Here is a 22,532-nt window from a genome sequence, read left to right as displayed (position 1 = left end):
TTCCCCTAGGTCCGTTCTCCACAAAGCAGCCAAAGGGATCCTTTTAAAATGCCCACAAGTCACACACACAGACGCTCCAGCTATTCCCACCTTTAGGCTTATTCAGGCCTTTGTCTTTGCTCTTTCTTCTGCCTGGAATGCTTCCCTGCAGACCTTACCATGGCCACTCTGGCACTGCGGGCGCACACTTCCAGGCTCATTCTCTGACCCCTCCTCCTATGATACTTCTTTGTAACCACTGCCCCCCACCGCAATGGCGTTGCTCCTGTCTCCCTTTTCCATACTTGCCTGGTGAAACCCCAGACCTACTTACATCCAGTTCTCCATAAACTTAATACTTTAAATACAGAGAAAGCATTTTGATAAGGTACTCCTGAACTCCGTTTCAGATTGGGATCAGAAAGCATGTCTGACTTGGCTTCCTGTTCTCAGCCCTATGACCTGCTGAAGTCATTTTAGACAGGTGGATGTTGAGAAGCAAGGAAGGCATAATTGAAGCATATTTTTCCAGTGCAATTTTGCTAACTCAGCATCTTTATTGAGGTTTTTGTTGTGTTACTGAGTTCCTACTGTGCGTGTGCCAGATACCCACAATTGATTGACAGCCTATGGCCCCAAAGGCTAAAGGGTAGACAAACCTATAAGTCATTCAACACAAAATGGTGAGGGAAAAAGTGCCGAAGAGGCATATACCGGAAGGGGCAGCAAAGTCAGCCGAAAGAGTTGACCTGGGCCTTGGGAGGAGTAAGGAAATAGAATTCCAGGTGGAGAAAACAGCATGTACAAAAGTCTGACAAAGGGTCATTTGCTACGTGGGAACAGGAAGGCAATTCTGAGTGCTACAGCATGTGTAGGGATGAGGAGGGCCCGCCAGAAAAGCATCTGGGGCCACTGATAGGAACCAACTGATAGCAGCCTTAGCAGCCTTCTGTGCCAGGAGAGGACATTTCTCTGTCAACCCGAGAGTTTTCATGCTGGGTTGAGGTAGGATCATCCTGTGTTTTATTAGAGACTAGAGGCAGGAGAACCATAGTTAGGAGATGATTATCGTGGTACAGGGGAGAAATGTTCAGCATACTATGTGAGATTCACGCTATCAAAAAATAAATAAATAAACAAAACTCACGAGGCCTTTTCGAAGGACCTTCTGGATGCCAGCCCCTGGGGATTCAAAGGTGAAGAAAAGCCTTTCTTGTCCTTGAGCATCTGCCAGGCAGCGGGGGATGGGGGAGGTGGCAGACAAGTGTATACCCTGGAGAATGGTGGGATTCAGCAGTGGCTGCTCTTGGGGTTGGCCATCAACGTGGGACTGGGGGTGGGGGTGGGAGGGCTGCAGAAGGCATTTGGAAGGTCTGCTCGTCCCTCACTCCTGAAGTATGCCCAGAACCCTGGCTCTTCCCCTTGGTTGTAACTTCCTTTTCGCCCCGTACCTTGTGCCCACCCCAGCCTGATTAGTCTTCCCCGGGGCCACTTTCGGTGGGTGCTTCTCACTAGGTCACAAGATCTCCTTAGTCTGGTATCAAAACTCTTATGGAAACAGTCCCCACTCTGGCGCCAGCTCATTGCTAGCCTCTCCAACTCACATGCCTCTGTGCTGCAGCGAACTGGAGTGCTTATTTCTAGAACACTGCCGCTAGCGTCTTGCTTCATTCCTTTGTTCCTTTTGCTCCCTCCTCCTGGAATGCCTTTCTGTCGCATTTCCCAAATGTGAGAGCAGTGGCCATCTTTGAAGACCCAGTCTAAATGCTCTGAGATTTTCTCCAACAGGACATCAGCGGTCCCCTTGCTGGCCCCCAGATCTGAGGGAGCCCTTCCCTCCCTGGGTCACCTCAGCACTTTGTCTTTACCTCTGCCTTGGCACTTTCCATGATTCTGTGTTGTATTATAAATATCTGGGTGTTTCTCCTCTGTACTGTCCCTCCTTAAAGATGAGGACAAGATTTCTTCATTGTCGTGAAGTGCTGTCACGGCGTTTTGCCTCTCGTAGATACAAATGAATGGCTGGTGCACAGGAAATGAAGATTGGGTTACACTCAGAAACTTCTCAGGGCCTCCCAGTTGCCTAAAGCAGGGTTCTCCGACTTTCATTGTATGTGAGAACTAGTTTTTGTGACTCTGCATCTTTGAGATAAACTACCTAAAGTCCTTATTAAGCCCCTACCAGGTGTTAGACAATGTGCTAAGTGCCAGAGTTCCAGGGTTGATAAAGACAAGAAGGTTGCATGCTCTTAGGAAGCTTCCATCCAGCCGGGGGGGCGGCAAGTGAGTAAGTAGGGTCATCAGGGGCAGTGCTGTGAGACCAGTTGGGGGTGCTGGAGGGGGACTCTGCGGGATGGTCAGGGAAGCTGTTCTGAGGAAGGAAGGGCCAGAGGGTTCCCACCGAGGGCAGCTATATGGTGCTCCCTGCATGGGCACGTGTGCCTGGCCAGATGGGGCTTGAGGATGGCAGGGGGAGGAGTGGACCTCCTGGTGTGACTAGATCCCTGGGTGACCAGTGCAGGTGTTCCCTCCCAGGCCCAGGGAAGTGTGGTCGCAGTCCCCAGAGATGATCCCATTGACCTCTGCTGGGTTTCATTTGTGCAGAAACACATCATCCGTGGCCTTCTCCCTGCAGCCAGCATCGCACCGAAGCCAGCTGTGCCCCGCACACCTCCTCCACGTGGCCCCAGCCCCTCTCCAGAGAGACCAAGGTGAGTCTCGGGTGAGCAGGCACTGAGGTCACCCTGAGCTCAGCCACCAAGTGCTGGGTCCCGGAACTGTTCAGATGGGTAAGAAAATCACAAGGAGGGTGATTAGAATCATGTCCTTTGAAATATGTATCACGGCTCCATAACGAAGCACTTAATATGGTTTCTCCGTGGGATAATGGTCTGTTCTTTTCAGGTCTGTGGAGTTCTCACATGTCATAATTGAATACAATTTTTCAAAATATAAAACACTGAAGCACAAATATTTAGGTTGATAGTATGTTAAAAGGAATTTGAAATGTGCACATAATTTTCTTTTTAAACACAAGTCTGCCTTTCAGAAGAACTGCTTTGCAGGAAGGAAGGAGAAGTGAGCTCGCTTGCCAGGGCCCGAGATACCCCTATCCTTCAGTGCTCCTAACACACCAGAGAGCTGACTTCTTTTATACCTAAGACCCCTGCCTATGCCCTCCAAAATTTTAGGCACAGGAGAATTTTAGACTTTCTTTTTAATCCATAAAATACATGGATACATGGCTTAACTGTTAACAATGAGAAATAATTTCACTCAGGGGTGGGACCTTCTTTTAGTGTTCTTTGAATATTGTATGCCTCCTGATAACAAACACTTTGAAATATTTTTAGTGTTTGTTTTTTCCTTCGGTACAATCTTGATAACAAGAAGAGCCATTTATTAGTGTTTCCTCTGTGCCAAGGACTCTGGTCAGTGCTTAAGAAGCACTGTTTCATTTCATCCTCTCAACGATCCTGTGAGAGAGGTCCTGTTGGCATCTCTGTTTTGAGCTCAAGTGTTAGTCATTGGCCCAGGGTCTCACGGCTGGTGGGTGGTGGCATCGCTGCGATGGACTTGTAGGTCTGTCTGGCTCTTCAGTGTTTGTGTGAACAACCCTTAAGTTGTGTCATTAGAACTGAAATGTTTATGTAGCAGCAGTAGTGAGAGAGTTAGCTTCACATTCCATTATAAAGCAGAAAAACAAACAAAGGCCACGTCATTTCGCGGCAAGCATGCTGTAGACTTGTTAGAAAATCTTCGTAGCCTCCTGTGTTTTCCAAAAATATATTTCTGGATTATAATCTTTATTAGCCCCAAATAATCAACATGGTTTTGGCAAATTTGGCCTATTTCTAGGTTATTTTACTCTAAAAACTAACATTCAAATTAACCTCTGACATTATTCCACTTCGCGTCTAGTGTAATAGTGTAAGAATCTTCCAGCAATCACTTCTGTTTCCTCCTTCCCATCCTTTGCTACTGTCGTTATATGTTTTAACTCTATATGTTATAAACCCCACAATATGGTGTTCTTATTTTTGCTTTAGATAGTCTTTTATCTTTTTCTAAAGCAGTTTTATTATATAATGGGTGTACAGTAAACTGTACATATTTAAATGAATAGTTTGATGTTATGACATATGTTTATACCTGTGAGACCATCACCATAATCAAGATAATAAATGTATCTATCATACCCTCAAGTTTCCTCATGCCCCTTTGTAAATCCTCCCTCCTTCCCCCTCTCACTTCCCATACCTCGGCCCAGCCCACCCTCATCCCCATCCCAGGCAGCCATCGATCTGCTTTCTATCACTATAAGATTAGCCTCCATTTTCTAGACTTTTTTATAAATGGAATTATACAAAATACTTACGCTGGATTCCTCCACTCAGCATAATTATTTTGAGATTCATCCATATTGTTGTGAAAATCGGTAATTCATCCTTGTAATTGCTGAGTGATATTCCATTGTATGCATATGCCACTGTTCGTCCATGCACCTGTTGATGGATATTTGGGTGGTTTCTAGTTTTTTGGCTACTAGAAATAAAGCTGCTATGAATATTTGTGCACAAGTCTTTGGACCTGTGGTTTCATTTCTCTTGGGTAAATATTTAGGAGTGGAATAGGTGGGTCATATACTAGGGTTATATTTAACCAGAAACTGTCAAACTGTTTCCAAAGTTGTTACTCCATATATGTTCCCACCAGCAGGGTATGAGTTCCATTTTCTTCACGTGCTCACCAATACTTGGTTTGATCAGGTGTGTGTGTGTGTCTGTGTCTGTGGCTTTATAACTATTTGACAATTAGCCATTAGCTCTCATTCACGTTGACTGTCTATAGGTTTATTTATTTATTTATTTATTTTTGGCTGTGTTGGGTCTTCATTGCTGTGCGCGGGCTTTCTCTAGTTGGGGCGAGTGGGGGCTACTCTTTGTTGCCGTGTGCAGGCTTCTCACTGCAGTGGCTTCTCTTGTTGTGGCGCACGGGTTCTAGGCTCACGAGCTTCAGTAGTTGTAGTGTACGGGCTCAGTAGTTGTGGCTCGCGGGCTCTAGAGCACAGGCTCAGTAGTTGTGGCACACGGGCTTAGTTGCTCCGTGGCATGTGGGATCTTCCCAGACCAGGGCTCGAACCCATGTCGCCTGCCTTGGCAGGCAGATTCTTAACCACTGCACCACCAGGGAAGTCCCTGTCTATAGGTTTTTGAAGGTGGTGACAGGTGCATAGATAACAATGTACAGAGCTTGTTTGGTGAATCTTCATCTTCATTGCACTTTCTGGACAACCATACTGATAAAGTATGGGATGTTCCTTATTCCTTTGGACCAGACAGTTTTGTTGAGCCTGGAGTCCATGTGCACATCTGTGGTTCCTGTCAACTTCCTGGCAAATTTCTGGATCTCTTCAGGTGTCCAAGGGTCACCTTTCTTGAAGCTTGCTCCATGGATGTGCTTGTGAATGTTGGTGGGTTATTCTCTGGTCACCACCTCATTGATGGCAGACTGGCCCCTTCTTCTCTCCACCCTTGTTTGTGAGAGCCATTCTGCCAGGCCCAGGTCGAAGGGATTGTCTTAGCCAGTCTTTTAAATTTTGGACATTCTAATAGGTGTGTAGTGGTATCTTTATGGTTTTATTTTGCATTTCTCTAGTAACTGATGGTGTTGAACATCTTTTTTTTTTTTTTTTTTATAACTTTATTTATTTATTTATTTATGGCTGTGTTGGGTCTTCGCTGCCGCTCACAGGCCCTCTCTAGTTGCGGCGAGTGGGGGCCACTCTTCGCCGCAGTGCGCGGGCCTCTCATTGCGGTGGCCTCTCGCGTTGCAGAGCACGGGCTCCAGGCGTGCAGGCTTCAGTAGTTGTGGTACGCGGGCCCAGCAGTTGTGGCTCACGGGCTCTAGAGCACAGGCTCAGCAGTTGCGGCACCCGGGCGCAGCTGCTCCGCGGCATGTGGGTTCCTCCCAGACCAGGGCTCAAACCCGTGTCCCCTGCATTGGCAGGCGGACTCCCAACCACTGCGCCACCCAGGAAGTCCCTGAACATCTTTTCATGTGCTTATTTGCCATTGTATATCTTCTTTGGTAAAGTATATCTTCTTTGGTAAAATCTTTTGCCCACTTTAAAAAATTGGGTTTTGTTCCTATTACTGTATATATACACTATTCTGGATATATATTCTGGATACAAGTTCTTGTATCACATACAAATCACATACAAATATGTGATTTGCAAATATTTTCTCCCCATCTATGGCTTATCTTTTCATTTTCTTAACAGCCTTTCAGAGAGCAGAAATTCTTAATGTTTATGAAGGTCAGCTTGTCAGCTTTTTCTTTTACAGATCATGATTTCAGTATCATATCTAAGAAATCTTTGCCTAACCCAAGGTCGTAAAGCATTTTATCCTATATTTTCTTCTAGAAGTTTTATAGTTTTAGCCTTTACATTTAGGTCTGTGATGCATTTTGAGTTAATTTTTGTGTATGGTGTGGGAGGCATAGATTCAAGTTCACTTTTTTGCACGTGGGTATCCAGCTGTTCCAGCACCATTTGATGAAAGTTATCTATTGCCATGTAAGTAATTACCCCAAAACTTAGTGGCTTTTTTTTTTCTTTGCCATGCCGTGTGGCTTGCGGGATCTTAGTTCCCTGACCAGGGATTGAACCCAGGCCCTCAGCAGTGAAAGCACGGAGTCCTAACCACGGGACTGCCAGGGAGTTCCCAAAACTTAGTGGCTTAAAACATAAAACAATAGCATTTTTAATCTCATATCTTATTATGCTCTTTAAGTTATTTTTTCCTCTCTGTATTTCATTTTGGTTATTTTCTATTGTTTCACCTTTAATTTCACTAACCTACTGTTAATCCCATCCAGTGTAATTTCCATCTCCTGAAGTTCAAGTCTTGTTAATAATATTCCATGTCTCTGCTTACCTTTTGGAACATATGGAACGTAATTATAGTAACTGTTTTAATGTCCCTCTCTGTTACTTCTAGCGTGTCAGTTCTGAATGGGTTTTGACTGATTATCCTCTTCATTATGGGTCATGTTTTTCTGTCTCTTTGCATGCCTAGTTTATGTATGTTTGCGTACTAGACACTTTTGTGAGTTTTACCTTGTTGAGTGCTGGATATTGTTGTATTCCCACAAGTCTTCTTGAATTTTTTTCTGGGATGCAGTTAAATTCCTTGGAACCAGTTTGATCTTTTGGGTCTTGCTTTTATGATTTGTTAGGCAGGGTCTGGAGCCGTGTTCAGTCTAGGGCTGCTTATTCTCCACCACCTTTAGAGTGAAGTATAATGTGTTCCCATCTGCGTGGTGGGAGCAGTCACTGTCCGCAGCCCCGTGTGAGCACCTGGCGCTGTTCCTCGCATCCTCGTGGGTGGCTCTCCCCCAGCCTTCCGTAGTGTCCTCACACTCTTGCACTGACGAGCATTTTGCTGAGCACTCAGGGGCCTTCTGCAGGTTTCTGGAGTTCTCTCTGTTCAGCTCTTTCCCTTCTGGTCTTCTGTCCTGCAAATTCTATCTGCCTTGGTGTTCCCTGACTCTCCACTCCATTTCCACCCCTCGGCCTGGCTCCGCCTCATTTCCTCCTCCCTGTGCTGTGACCTGGAAGTTTTCTCAGGCAGTAAGCTGGGACAATTAATTGTTTATTTTGCTTTTTCAAGCGGGAGGGTAAACCCATTACTCTGTCTGTCCTTTATTATAGTTTTGAATAATTTGCAAAATTTTCAAATTCCTTTTCATTTCTTTTATATCTTTTTATTTCTCCTTTTTTCCCCCCCATTCTGATCTTTCATTTTAATAGGAACACTACTTGAATATAGACTGCCTGGATTACAGACCTGGTTTCATCTCCCGTTAGCTAGGAAAGCTTAGACAAGTCATTTAATGTCTTTGAAAACTGGAGATGACAGTAATATCCATTCATACAGTTGGTGTGAGAATGAAGTGAGATTGTGCAATGGCGCATAACAGACTACAGGCACGTAGCCAGGAGGTACACACTGAACACTGTAGAACTGAAAGTAGACCTTGATTAATTCATGTATCCTGTTGTTCAGCCTTCACCTTGAGGGTTCGTGTCTCACTGGCTCACTGGGATGTTTTTGTCCATAGATCTGCTCTGGCTGCAGCCATTCTAGCAACAACATTGACTGGCCGGACTTTTGCCATTCCTCAGCCTCGCCGGAGATCCCACTCGGAGAGTGACACGACCTACCTTGAAAAGGACAGTTTCATCGAGGCCTATGCCACCACCTCGGAGCTGAGGCATCAGTAAGGACCATGTCACGGGTTCAGCTTCCTCTCGGGGCAGAGGCAGGGCAGTTCTGAGCGTGTGTGTGTGCATGTGGTTGCATGTGGCTAGGACTAGCGCTTAGTACTCGGGTTTTCATCTCCAATGTCAAAGGGATACTTCTTGGGACATGAATCGGTCTTGAATTGTATCCGAATTTTCTCTAGAGTGGATCTTGTTAAGTTATAGCTTGTGAAGACACCGGTTGCTTTCATGGCAGCACTGAGCTGGTGAATTCAGTGTTGCTTTTAGCCACAGCCTAGATGGTGAGAGCTGTCAGTCTCCAGTTCTCGTGTATCTCCTCTCTGAACGGTCACACTGAATTTACCTTTGTTGACGCCTACTGTAACCTTTCTTCTTTAACATCACTTTCTCTACTGCTTGAGCTGGATTAGAGCTGACATAGGGCCAGGAGCCAGGAAGGTTTCCTCCTAAGGGAGAGGGCATTGGGGGAGAGCTGCGGGCCATACAGGAACCAACTGGGAATGGGTTGGGAGGTGGTCAGTGTGGGGCTGGGATGAGAGAAGAGGGAGCATGACACATGTGAGCAACTGAAGGAAGACATTTGTGGCTGGGAGGAGTCAAGTGAGGTGGGGAGTCATCCGAGATGGTGCTGGAGGAGTGGGCAGGCTGGGGGTGCCTTTGGTATCCTGTTCTGAGCTTTGGTATCTCCCCCGGAGCAGTGGGAAGACCCTGAGGACTTTAAGGGCTTGTGGGGTGGAGGTGGGGGATGCATCACTAGATTTGCTTTGTATCTGCCATGTTTATTCAATTTTGGTTTTTGAGTTGTTTTTAACATACCAAAATGTTCTTTATTTTTATGTATTAAGAGCTAGCAGTCTTTGTAGTCTCTGACATTATTGTCAAATCTAGGAAGATCTTCCCTATTACAGCATTATACAAATGCTCAGATATTTCCTTCTAGGATGTGTTTATAGTTTTGGTTTTTGAATTTTTATCTTGACTCCATTTCTGAGATGTTTGAATATAGCCTGTTTTTCTCCTGGTAAGAATTTATACTTTGGCTGAATAAGAACTGAAGATGAGGAAGTGATTCTGAAATTCATTGGAAGGAATAAGCAGATAAGACCATAAGAGGAAATCTGGAAAGGAAGAATAGTGATTCAGGGGGAGGGCTGCATTAGCCCCATCATATATATATATATATTTTAATAAATGTACTTATTTATCTTTGGCTGCGTTGGATCTTCGTTGCTGCACGTGGGCTTTCTCTAGTTGTGGCGAGCGGGGGCTACTCTTCGTTGCAGTGTGCGGGCTTCTCACTGCAGTGGCTTTTCTTGTTGTGGAGCATGGGCTCTAGGTGCACGGGCTTCAGTAGTTGTGGTGCACCGGCTCAGTAGTTGTGGCGCACGAGCTCAGTTGTTCTGCGGCATGTGGGATCTTCCTGGACCAGGGTTCAAACCCCTGTCCCCTGCATTGGCAGGCGGATTCTTAACCACTGCACCACCAGGGAAGCCCCAGCCCCATCATATTTTAAAACATTTAGTTGAAGTAGTCAAAGTAGAGGAGTGCTGGTTCAATGATAGAGAGGTGCACGTGAACACCCTGAGGTGAGCCTCGTGTTTGCAGGCATATTGAATCTTTAATAAAGGCAGCCCCACAGATAAAGGGAAAGGAAAGGATTCAACAGTATATTCATTAGCAGTATTAGAAAGAAATCAGCTTTGAGCCTTTCCTAATTCATACACCAAAACAAATTCTTATTGAATGAAAGGATTAATTTTTATATACATAGAAATAAGACCATGAAATCCTATACCCAATCTCATCAAGCCTCTCAGAGAGAGAAGCCTGCTGTGTACTTCTGAGCTAAGAATTTGGAAGGTTAAAAAAAATGTTTTTTTAATCATCTGTATGTTAAAAAAATTTATAGTCAAAATAAGATCAATAGAATAGGAAAAATATTTATAGTAAATACAAAGTCAGGGTTTTAATTTTAGTAGATGGAAAAGTTAATTTCATATTGGGATGGGCGTACTAGAGGCAGAGTAGATAAATGGGCAAAGGCCATGAGCAGACAATTCACAGCGGAGGAACCAGGGCTCACATCCAAATACATGGAAAAATACCCAGTCTCAGGAAGAAATGCACATTTTTACAGTGAGATTTCAATGATTTTGGCAAGGTTTAGAAAATTATTACCAACATAGTTGCAGGTTGGGGAAACGATTTTGCGCGGACGCCTGTGGACCCACGAAACGTTCCTGCTGGTGGTGGTGTACTTTCCGTGTGTGTGTTTACACTGTTCCACTCAGCAGTTCTCCATATGGTTGTTTGTTTTATGGGACTAATCCTCAATACAGAAGAGATTTGCTACACATTGACATTCATCACAGGGTTATTTATGATGGTGAAAATTGGGGGAAAAAAACCTAAGTAAGGGGAACGGGTGATAAAACTGGTGTATGAACCTAACCTTTTGACTTTAAAAACTTGTTAACGAGGAGGCAAATTGTATATGTATGCAGTGATAATAACTATAAAAACCTAGGTGAAAAGCTAGAAAGAAATGCTAACAGTGTACAAAGAGATGGAATTGTGGATGTTATCACCCTTTAGCTTCCGTATATTTCGTAATGTGGTCGTAATACTTCACAGTGGAACTTGAGGCAGTGCATTTAATACCCGTATATGAACCTATGTGAAGCATTAAGTGGCTTGTTTGTTTGCTTTGCTCTTGAATGTTCTAATACAGACCACACAGGCAGAATGAGATGGGAAGAAGATCCTCTTTGCCATCCTTTGAAATGCTGGGCTACGAGGAGGAAGAGGACTCTGACACCTACCTGTCAGGCAGCCACAGGGAGTCGGGGGACACAAGTGCTCGCAAAGAAGAGGGAAGCATCAGCGATGCCGTGTATGCCGTGCCACACAGAAACCAGGTGCTTGCATCGTTCCAGCGTTTCTTCTGCACCTTGACATTAACTCATAGTCAGTTGTGTCAAGTGCGTTAGTAAGGATTTTCCTTTTCTCGCTTTGGCAGTTAATGGCTTTTGTTTGGGGGCTTATTTCTTTTTAACATGTCCAGTCTCATTTTCTGTCTTGTTAGGCTAAAATTCAAAACTCTTTCCTTTATCTTTCAAGACAAGTCCTTCAAAAACAGAGATAAACATCTTCACATTCTTTTTTTTTTTTTTTTGCTGTACGCGGGCCTCTCACTGCTGTGGCCTCTCCCGTTGCGGAGCGCAGGCTCAGCGGCCATGGCTCACGGGCCCAGCCGCTCCGCGGCATGTGGGATCTTCCCGGACCGGGGCTCGAGCCTGTGTCCCCTGCATTGGCAGGCGGACTCTCAACCACTACGCCACCAAGGAAGCCCCATCTTCACATTCTTAATGTAGGTTTCCATCCGGTGCTGGTCATCCTGCTCTTTCCTTTGACCCCCCAAAGCTAATTTTCCTGTCACTTTTCTGTATCGATGTGTACATTGCAGTGTTTCTTCAAATTCATGCCTGACAAGAGGAGGTATGATCACTCGTCTCTCCTTAGCAGCAGACGTTCTTTGAGTGCTTACCCTGTGTGAGTCAGTAAATCAAACTCTCACATGCATTGATTTCCTGCTGTCTCGCTGACATAGATTCCGTTTACGGCCCCACCACACATGGGGGAGCCGAGGTCCAGAGAGGTTGAAGGAGCCCATTTCTCCACCATTGCCTGCATGCCCTGGTTTAAACACTCTGCTCCCAGGGTTTTGGAAACTGGATAGCACCATTGCTTTAACAGCAAAGGACAGCACCATAATTTCTTTTTCCTTTCTCGCTTTCTTCTTTTTCACCATCACTATAATGTGTTATTTGTAGTGAGTATACTTATAGACTTGGAACATCCAACTATAATATATGCAGATTGAATATATTGACTATCCTCCACTATATTGAATCACATTTTAAGTGACGTCAGGGAACTTATTTTGAGGAATCCTTATGTGAGTATTTCAGAAACTAACCGTCACTTTCTAGCATATACAGACTTTAACATGCAGAGTTAGGTTTCTCTACAGCAAGGAGCACTGGACAGGCAGGCAGCTGCCAAGAGCCCCAGGAGGTCAGCTGCGGGGCTCTGACAGGCCTGTGTGAGCTCCCACTGCCCCTCTGTCTGCACACTTCCTGGCTAGTATGTTGGACCCAGGTTACAGATAGAGCTGTATCACTCAACGATTTTGGAAGTAAAGCTCGCTACCACATTTCCCTCAGAGAAGAGAGATTATAGTGACCTGTACAACCTCCTTTGTCGTTAACAGAACAGATAGTTTATTTTTCAGGCAAGTGTGTCATGGTGGCTGTAGGACCCATGTGCAGTATGGAATTTTTTTTTTTTTTGGCCGCTCTGTGCGGCATGTGGGATCTTACTTCCCCGACCAGGGATCGAAGCCGCGCACCCTGTGTTGGGAGTGCGGAGTGTTAACCACTGGACAGCCAGGGAAGTCTCGGAAATGTCTTTTATTTAAACGCTTGAAAAGTAGAGCAAGGCAACAAACACTGGCGAGGCCTGGTGAGGGTGTGGAGGAGCTCTCTAACGCCGCCGGGGCGGAGTTGACGCCACCACTGTGGGGAGCTGCTCGGCACTGTCTGTTAGAGCTGAATACGTACATTTTCTATAACCCAGCCCCCCGCAACTGAGAAGCAGAAAATAGCATAGCATGTTAGTGTTCTCACGCTCCAGAATGAACAAGTATTGACATCTTATCTTTTGTTTCTCGTTTTTCGTTTTTTGGGTTTTTTTGCTTCAGATTTTTTAATAAAAGAAAGAAAATTACACTTAGGGTTGAAATCTTTATCTCCCATCTGCTCCATCCCTGGATAGCCATCTTCTCCTGGATTTGGGATGTGTTCTAGAAGTCTGTTTTTTTTTTTTGCGGTACGCGGGCCTCTCACTGCTGTGGCCTCTCCCGTTGCGGAGCACAGGCTCTGGACGCGCAGGCTCAACGGTCATGGCTCACGGGCCCAGCTGCTCCGCGGCATGTGGGATCCTCCCGGACCGGGGCATGAACCCGTGTCCCCTGCATCGGCAGGCGGACTCTCAACCACTGCGCCACCAGGGAAGCCCTATATATGTTTTTAATTGTACAAAGGTTACCGTACTGAATCAATCTTTCCACCTCTTGGCTTTTCCACTCAGCATTGAAGTTTTGAGATGGATACATGTTAATTTATTTGTCTACTCACCTCCTGATGAACATTTAGGTTATTCCGTTGCACGTTTGGTACGTGTACCTATGTGTGCTTCTTCACACTAGATATTGCCGAATTGTTCTCCAAAGCAGTGGTTCCCAGTTGCCTTACCAGCAGCAGTATGTGCGTGCCGGTCTCCATCTTTCTGTACATCCCAGCCAACAGGAAAGCCTTTCCCTATACAGCCCAGGAGCCGAAGGTGGAGTATTAATAACTGATTGCAGTTGCAAGGTCTTATCATAACCTGAACATTGTCCTGGCCGGTCGCAGATGGCATGAATGAAGGGGCCCTTAAGCTGGAAGGGGATTTCAGTTTCCCACAGCCTTACAGTACAATAGGGGGAGGAAGACACATTGACCTTTTCTGAGCATTTGATATTTGCTAGGCAGCTCACACATGCCGTTTCATTTACTTCACACCCCTGGCGGTAAGTGTGTGAAGAAACAGGATAAATAACTTGCCCAAGATCATCCAGCCAACCACCCAGTGGCAGAGGCTGGATTCAGATAAGGGCAACCCAGTTTTCCCTGTTTAGAATTAAAATTTGTGTTTACAATCCTTGTGCCTATCAAGAATATTTCTTAGACATAGAGCTTTTTTTGTTTTTTTCAAACTGACGAAGTAGTCTTAAATTTATCATATGATTAAAATACTTATCTTTGAAAAGAATCGATGTGTGCAGCATGTAAAACTGCTGTTTCATCACTAGATGGCGCTAGCTCTGAAGGAGATACTGCCAATGGGGGATGTTTTCATTAAAAAAAAAAAGTAAAATTGCCCTCCTTATTTTTACTATAGACATTCTATAATCTCAGGTAAATAATTTACAATTTTATTCTTTTTTATCGAAACTAGTAAGTTAAGGAAACAGACCAACCCACATCGGGCAATTTGGATATAAGTCTCTACCTCATGCCTCTCTCTGTGTTTCAGGGTAGTTTGGGCAAACATCTTCATGTGAGGTGTGCACCCACTCAGAAATGGCCTAACAAATGGAAAGCAAGTCTTGTTTTCAGCAGTTGTCTTGTTGGTGCCACCCAAAAGTAAGGCTGCAAGGGAAGTGGGGTGCGTGAACGTGTGGTCAGTTCCCACAACGCTAGGGCCCAGTGGAAAGAGCAACGCCACGGACAGAGACCTGAGTCCAAGTCCCAGCTTCTCTAGTTCCCAGTTGTGTGACTTGGGAGGTCTGATAATGTCTCTGTGCCTCAGCTTCTTCATCTTATAAAGGACTGTGTTAGGGAGGAAACTGTCTTTGGGTGGGTAAATAATTCAACACTTACTTGTTGAGCATCTGATTGAGTACTAGGTATTGTGCTAGGTGCTGGAGAATCAGTATAAGACAGAGTCCATAGTCACACAATTAATAATTAATTAAAGGAAGTGTACACGGTGGCATGAGACCACATAACCTTTTCTGAGAGGACTGCTGAGAGTGACAGCAAAGAACGAGTTAAGGCCTTTCTTCTCCCCTTTGAGGTCACTTGATTTTTCTGCCTGATACCTTTGTAGGTTCATTCTTTTATCTTTTGAAGTTCAGTAATATCACCAGGATTAATCGTGGTGTTTATTATTTTCTGTCCTTTTTTCCTGAAATTTAGTGCATATAATTTAATTCTGCAGACATAGATTTTCATCTCCCTTTTTTATTTTCAGGGAATATTTCCTCCCCTCTTTTATTTTATCTTTGACTGGTTTCATCATCCGTTCATTGTTTCTCCGTTGGGAGCACTAGTTATGCGTTTGCTGGATATCCTTTGTCTTCCATGTCTATTATGTTTTCTGTAATCCCTTGTCCCTCCATTTCCTTTTCAGCTTCCCTTTGCGTGATTTACTCTGTCTATCCTCATCTCTCTCAGCCCTTGGTCACTATGTTTTATGGCTTCTCATATAGCTTTTAGCTCTGTAGTGGTTTTATTTTGCCTTTTGTTTTTGTGAGTTCTGCTGATTTACTTCACACATCTTTCTGTTGCCTTATCACTTTACCTGATCTCCTGGATCTCTTCTTTGGGTTCCTCATGTCAGACTGTGCTGTCTTTAACTTCTTTGAGAGTATAGAGCTGGATTCTGGATGGCAAAGGTGGGCTCTCCCAAGTGTCTCCCTTTAGCTTCGCCCGCCCTCCCTTCTGCCCTGTGGGAGTTACTGTACGTCTCCGGGGACCATCACATCCTTGCTCTCAGTGCACCCGTCAGAGGATCACTGTGGACCTTTGCAGCCGTGACAGTTTGTGACTGTCGGAGCATCTGCATACCTGACGTCTGAGGAAGTTTGGCGGCTTCTGGCGTTCTCCCTGTCTTCCAGGAGAGTGTAGTCTAATTGCCTGCTACCATTTTCAAGAAGTCACCGATAGGATGTTACTGAAGCCCCTCTGTCACACATTCTTGCTCTTCTTGTGTTTGTGGATTTGCAGAGCATCTTGTCATAAAATATCATATATTCATTCATGTTGTTCATTTATTCATCCAGCCAACTGCCAACCAACGAATATTTGAGTGTCCGCCATGTCCTTGGATCCAGAGAGGAATCATTCATGCAGGGGTAAACCAGTTATCTCTAGAAACTTCTGGAGGCCAAGGAGTAGTAGGGAATCTTTTGCGGCTGTGGTTGAGGATTAGGAATGTCCCCCTTCTCTCTCCACAGTTTTTAATTTTTAATTTCTTTAAAATTTTCTTTCTGTTACACAAGTATATAAGAATCCCCATGTCTTATAAAAACGTTTGATACTGCATGTAAAGCAAACACTGCCCTGAAACCCTGCCGTTCTGTCCCTCCTCTTCTCTCCAGGACAAGCCTCTGCGGTCACCTTGATGTCTGTATCATTTTCTTGGCTACAAATAATCAAACAGGCAAACAAAAGGTTTAAATAATAGACCTTTAACTCTCTCACATAACAAAATCAAAAGGTAGGAGATTCCAAACTGTTTCAGCTGCCTGTCAAAGGCTGGCACCTGAGATTCTCCTGGCCTGCTCTTTGTGGTCATCAAATGCAGCGAGTTCTTCCTGCAGACAGGAGGAAGCAGGGCAAGGTTCTTCAGGCTGCGCTGTGTTCATTACGGGGAACATTTTTTCCTGGGAGCCTCCCAGCAGGAGACTCATTGGTCACATGCCCATCCCTTGGCCAATTACTGGCTAAGGGGAAGAGGGTTACTCTCACTATGGGCTGAGCCCACTTGCACCGAACAAAATCAGGGTTCTCTCAGCAAGGTAGAAGCGGGGCCCTGACTGCCAGGTGGGCTGCGGTGCCTGCAGTCTCCCTGTCCACATTTACACGTACACATCCCTGTGTGGATAGGAATGTCCACGGTTAGTGTATGCACGTGTAGACCATTGACTCTGTTCTACCAATGCAAGCACCTCTGCATGAGTTGGACCCCCATTGGTGGAGGTAGAAGGCCAGGATCCCAAGTCAGGCACCAAGCTGTCACTCCAGCCAATTTGCAGAAGCCACCAAGAGTGAGCCCTGCCATCTTCCAGCGGTGGGGTCTCCTCCATGCAGCAGTGAGGAGGCGTGGATTCACAAACGCTTATTTCCCTTACCATAGCGTACCAAACCAGGGGAGGTCCAGCATGCTGTCGCACTTACAAAGGTCCCAGTGCAGGCCCGCGCGGTCCCTCTACCCTACAGATCAAAACTACCCCTCCCAGAGTTAGTCCTTGGTCCACTGCACAATCTGACCACACTCTTGCCTGGACTTTACCCTGAGGTGGAGCTAACTGAACCCTCCTGTTGCTCCACCACTAGTGTCTGTCCCTTTGGGCTGGGGTTCTTAGGTTGGCATCATTGATCTGAGGTGGGGCATCTGGGAAGGTGCCAGTGCCGTTTGGGGCTGCACCCTATGCGTCCTCAGGGTTAATCACCGCTGGCTCTTACAGTTGGCTCGCCCCACAGTCACAGGAACCTAGACGCTGCAGCTTCTTTGCCATGTTGCCAGGTTTTCCAATATCTTGCTTTCACCTCCAAGTAAGAGAAGATGTCACAGATTAGCTTTGCATATTTTTGAGCTTTATATTCATGGAATCATAGAACGTGTATTATTTTGCACCTGACTACATTTTTAGGTGTGTACAAATTTAAAATTATATCTTCTTGGTAAATTGAATAGTTTGTCACTATGAAGTGAACCTCTCTATCTCTAAAGAGGTTTTTTGCCTTAATGTCTATTTCATCTGACATTCTCCATCTTTCTTTTTTTTCTAATTAATTTTTAAATTTATTTTTGGCTGCATTGGGTCTTCGTTGCTGCGCATGGGCTTTCTCTAGTTGCGGCGAGTGGGGGCTACTCTTCATTGCGATGTGTGGTCTTCTCGCTGCGGTGGCTTCTCTTGTTGCGGAGAACGGGCTCTAGGCGCGCGGGCTTCAGTAGTTGTGTCTCACAGGCTCTAGAGCGCAGGTTCAGTAGTTGTGGCGCACGGGCTTAGTTGCTCCTTGGCATGTGGGATCTTCCCAGACCAGGGCTGGAACCCGTGTCCCCTGCATCGGCAGGCGGATTCTTAACCACTGTGCCACGAGGGAAGTCCCCTCCATCTTTCTTTTGTTTGATATTTGCGTGGTCTATTTTTTCCAACCTTTAATTTTTTTTGGCCATGCCACGCAGCCCCGGCAGTGAGAGCGCCAAGTCCTAACCACTGGATATCCGGGGAATTCCCAATCCATCCTTTAATTTTAACCTTTCTGTATCCTTATGTTTAGCTCTGTCTTGTAAATAGCATCTAGTTTTTTGTTTTTTTTAAGTTTACTGAGATATGATTCACATACATACTATTCATCCATTTAATGTTTACAATTCAGTGCAGCATATGGTTTTTGTTAACCAAGTTTGACCAACTTTTCCTTTGTCTTTTTACTGGACCATTTGGTTCTTTTATATTTAACATATTATATGGATATATTTGAGTTTAAGTCTGCCATCTTTATTTTTCCTACTTGTCCTATTACTCTGTATCTTTTTTCCTCTTCCATTCTTTTGGATTGGTGATTTTTTTAGTTCTATTTCTTTCCCTCTACTAGTTTGCAAATTATACTGGCTTGTTTTCTGATAATTACCCTGTAGATTCTAGCATGTACATTTTACCCTTTAAAATCTGAGTTAGTGTCCTAACCAGGAGGAGGATGAAGGAGGTTAGGCCAGGGCTACAGACGGATGAGGGAAAGGCCACTCCTGGCATCCCTGATGGCAGCACTGTGGCTGAGTTGGCCGGCTTCTTCCTCCCTTCCTTCAGTACCCAAACAATTTTTGTTTTAGTAACCAGGTGATTTTCATACTCAGAAGTATGTAATAGTTTTAAAAATGTTTTAAATTAAAACTTTTATATTAGAGTGTTTTTAGAATATTGTCACAAATTCTTTAGGCTTACTTATCGATGTATGAAATACACACAAAACGCATATAAGCCATAAGTGTACAGCTCAGTGAATTTTTACAAAGTAGCCCCCATCCAGATTAAAAGAAAAAGAACAACATTACTAGGACCCCAGAAGTCCTCCTCTGTGACCGAGAGGACTCACTACTCCCCCAAGAGTTAACCACTGCCCTGACTCCGAGAGTAGACTGGATCTTAGAAAATCAGCGTAGCTTAGTTTTGCCTATTCTGAGGATTCTATGACTTTAATCATACAGTACGTATTCTTTGGAGTTTTTGAGAGTCTTCTGTCATTGTGTGTAGCAGTTGTTGGTTCGTTCTTATTGCTGTATAATATCCAGTTGTACAATTATAACATCCAATTAGTTATTCATTTTACTGAAGATGAATATTTGGTTGTTTCCAGATTTGGGCTTTTAGGAATAGTGCTGCTATGAATATTTGTGTGTATATATGTATATTTCTGGTGGGTCTATACCGCTCATATATACTGATAAGTGATATATGTATGGTCATAGGGCATATGTACGATCAGTCTTAGTGCTAGTAGATGCTGCCAAACATTATTTTCCATAATAGGGTATCTTTAGCATTTTCTTTTTTTTTTTAGTTTATTTATTTACTTTTGGCTGCGTTGAGTCTTTGTTGCTGTGCGCGGGCTTTCTCTAGTTGCAGCGAGCAGGGCCTACTCTTCATTGCGGTGCACAGGCTTCTTATTGCGGTGGCTCCTCTTGTTGCAGAGCATGGGCTCTAGGCACACAGGCTTCAGTAGTTGTGGCACGTGGGCTCAGTAGTTATGGCTCGCAGGCTCTAGAGCGCAGGCTCAGTAGTTGTGGTGCACGCTTAGTCGCTCCGCGGCATGTGAGATCTTCCTGTACCAGGGCTCAAACCCACGTCCCCTGCATTGGCAGGTGGATTCTTAACCTCTGCACCACCAGGGAAGCCATAGCAGTTTTGTATTTCCTTGATAAAAGTGAGTAGCATAATATATCTTTGATAGGGTGAACAAGGCAAATGGGTTCCTAGGAGACAAAACCTAAGAGGTCATTTCTTTTTAATCCCTTCAGATGATGAGTAGAGTGGGAGACCTTTCTGCTGCTCTGAGCTGGGTCGCCCTGGAGCCCTGTACCCAGAGCCTGGTGGGCCTAGCCTTAGCTTTTGGCTCTGAAATGCCCCTTCTCTTGGGCATCTTGCCAGTGAGTTCTGCCCCTTCCCTGCCAGCCATGGGGATGACCCTTCCACGGCCTGCAGCCCAGCACAGCTAAGCCAAGCTGATCACATACGCAAGATACTATTTAGTGTAGCAGAAAGGAAGCCAGCGAGGGAGCACCAGTCACAGCTTATTGTACAAGACATGGTTCACTGCTCTTCCCCTTGGGCAGCCTCTGTCCCCACCTCCCAGAGCCCTGCCAGTGGGGTGGTCTCCTGTTCATCAGGGGAGGTCCCAGTGATGGCCCACAGGTCTGTGAGGGGCAGCTCTGCAGCCCTGCCACCATTCATGATACCTATGTAGAAGATGCTCACAGACAGCACAGGGGAGAGTTCCATTCCATCAGGAAACATTCGCAGTGGACTCACAGCCAGCCAGCATAATGGGCCTCGATCCCAAACAGTTGCCTGGATGAGGGCTCTCACAGGGCTCGTCAGCAGGTCTTGTCCCATGCAGAGATGAATACACAGCATCAGTACCAAGGCAGGGTGGTACTGGGTGCTATGCAGAGCAGGCCAGAGGCAGCCCCTTTTCCTGAGTTGGTCCCTGGCAGGAATGGGGAAGTCGAGCTGCCCAGGTAGCATTGGGGGGTGGGGGTGGCTGTGAAGTTCTCAGTGGCTTAAGCATAATTTGGACGGCATTGCCTTTGCCACTGGGCTTCTCCTGAGGGACCCGAGATTTCATCCAGCCCTGCCAGATGCGGTCCTTTTATGTCGTAGAGAGGAAAGAGCAGTGGAGAAGGTGTGGAATAAGACGTTTGGGTTTGTTGGGAAGAAATTTGATACAGAAGCACTTATCACATAGTTGGCTGTTCCTTTGTCTTTTGTAACAAAAAGGTTCCATCGTCACATGGGGTGGACAGTGGAGATGAGGAAAATATTTCTGAACAAGATGGGTTTCCAGGCTCACCTGTTCCACCAGAGCATACACAAGAAAAAGGTAAAAAAAAATTTTTTTAATTTAATATCAAAAAGCATTTTGTGGCAATAAATATTGGTTAACTTGGGGGAACATGTAGCCATTGCACCTTCATACTGTGGTTCCATGATTTTAAGTGGGAATATCCCTGAGTTTTGTTTTCACTGGGTTACAGTGAAAATAGTTGATTGCCCGGGTGTTAGGTCATCTTTAAAGCCTGAGGCCCTCACACTGGGGTCCATTTTGTCAGTTCCGGCAGCCGAGAGAGGCCCCCTGGGGTGGAGGGTCAGGGCTCAGGCTCTGAAGCTCCACACGCTCCTTCCTCTCTGCTCCCCACATCGAGCGCTGTGAGGGGTGGGTACCCAGTGGTCTCCCCAGGATGAGCAAGTGAGCTTGTCTGTCTTGTTCACCAGGCTAGCTCCAGTGCCTGGATCAGGGTCCTGGCCCATGGCAGGCTGTGACTACAGGTGTTTTGGATGAAAGAGTGCAGGGACATGTTTATAATACAACTTTGTAATAGCGCATCCTTGTACATTTCATTTGGCACAGTGAGAGAATTCAGCACATTAAATAACAAAGGGTTTCCATTTCCTAAGAGGTGGCTTATGTTTGAGAAGTGAGAAGGAGAACCTGGCATACAGTGGGCACCAGTCACTGCTTTATCAGGACCCTCAGAGTTGCTTAGCCTCAAGAAAACTGTCATATAAGTCAGTTCACAAGGGGACTGATTGATAAACAGAAGGCCAGCCTACTAATACCTGTGCCAGAAAATGCCAATTGATTAGGCCAGCATACTTTATCCCTGTGGGAAATCCATGTGTATATTCAATTCAAGTAAAAAGTATATCTCTTTTTTTTTTTTTTTTTTTTTTGCTTTACGCGGGCCTCTCGCTGTTGTGGCCTCTCCCGTTGCGGAGCACAGGCTCTAGACGCGCAGGCTCAGCGGCCATGGCTCACGGGCCCAGCCGCTCCGCGGCATGTGGGATCTTCCCGGACCGGGGCATGAACCCGTGTCCCCTGCATCGGCAGGCGGACTCTCAACGACTGCGCCACCAGGGAAGCCCATATCTCTTTTTAAATTACAGAATTAATACTTTCTCACTGTAAAAAAAAAACAAAACTGAAATGCAGAAATATAGGAGGTTAAACACACATAATTGTACTCCCGTAGAGTACAATTTTAACAACTTCGAGTGCGTGTGTGAATAAAATGTTTGTTATTTTATTACCTGCCTTTTTTAAAAAATCATAACACATCCTGAATATCTCTGTGTTCATACATGTCCATCCACTTTCTAATGTCTGTGTTGTCTGTGGCCTGATGTGTTATATATCAGTCAGAATCCAATCAGTAGACAGAATGTATATGGTGATTTGAAAAAGGAAAGTTTAATGTAAAGAATTATTGACTATGAGAGGATTGCCTACTAAGGGGTAGAGAGAAATCTAAAGAATGCAGGAATAGCAGATAGAGAGAACAGCTGCTCCCTCTTCTGTTAACAGAGAGCCCCCAAGAGAAGAAACATTTGGAGAATCTCCAATGCAGACATTGGAGAGGGTGCAGCTGT

The 22,532-nt window shown here is 45.2% G+C and overlaps 1 protein-coding gene across 5 annotated transcripts in view; it reads left to right on the top strand.

Moving 5' to 3' along the window:
- Positions 1 to 22,532, top strand: part of CEP89 (centrosomal protein 89) — a 79,854-nt gene that overhangs the window by 580 nt on the left and 56,742 nt on the right. For 3 of the 5 annotated variants that reach the window (XM_027079325.1, XM_027079324.1, XM_027079329.1), the window contains exons 2-6: positions 2,584 to 2,690; positions 8,110 to 8,268; positions 11,004 to 11,190; positions 15,942 to 16,013; positions 20,883 to 20,985. In XM_027079325.1, coding sequence (XP_026935126.1) covers positions 2,584 to 2,690; positions 8,110 to 8,268; positions 11,004 to 11,190; positions 15,942 to 16,013; positions 20,883 to 20,985 — 628 coding nt within the window. The remainder of the gene's footprint in view (positions 1 to 2,583; positions 2,691 to 8,109; positions 8,269 to 11,003; positions 11,191 to 15,941; positions 16,014 to 20,882; positions 20,986 to 22,532) is intronic. The other 2 variants (XM_027079327.1, XM_027079326.1) reach the window with 1 other exon arrangement.

The sequence above is a fragment of the Aethalodelphis obliquidens genome, unplaced genomic scaffold (genome assembly GCF_003676395.1).
Source record: "Aethalodelphis obliquidens isolate GAN/ISIS:26980383/991018 unplaced genomic scaffold, ASM367639v1 scaffold43, whole genome shotgun sequence".
Taxonomy (NCBI): Eukaryota; Metazoa; Chordata; class Mammalia; order Artiodactyla; family Delphinidae; genus Aethalodelphis; species Aethalodelphis obliquidens.
Note: the sequence above shows the minus strand (reverse complement) of the source record. Positions and strands in the feature narration are given on the sequence as shown.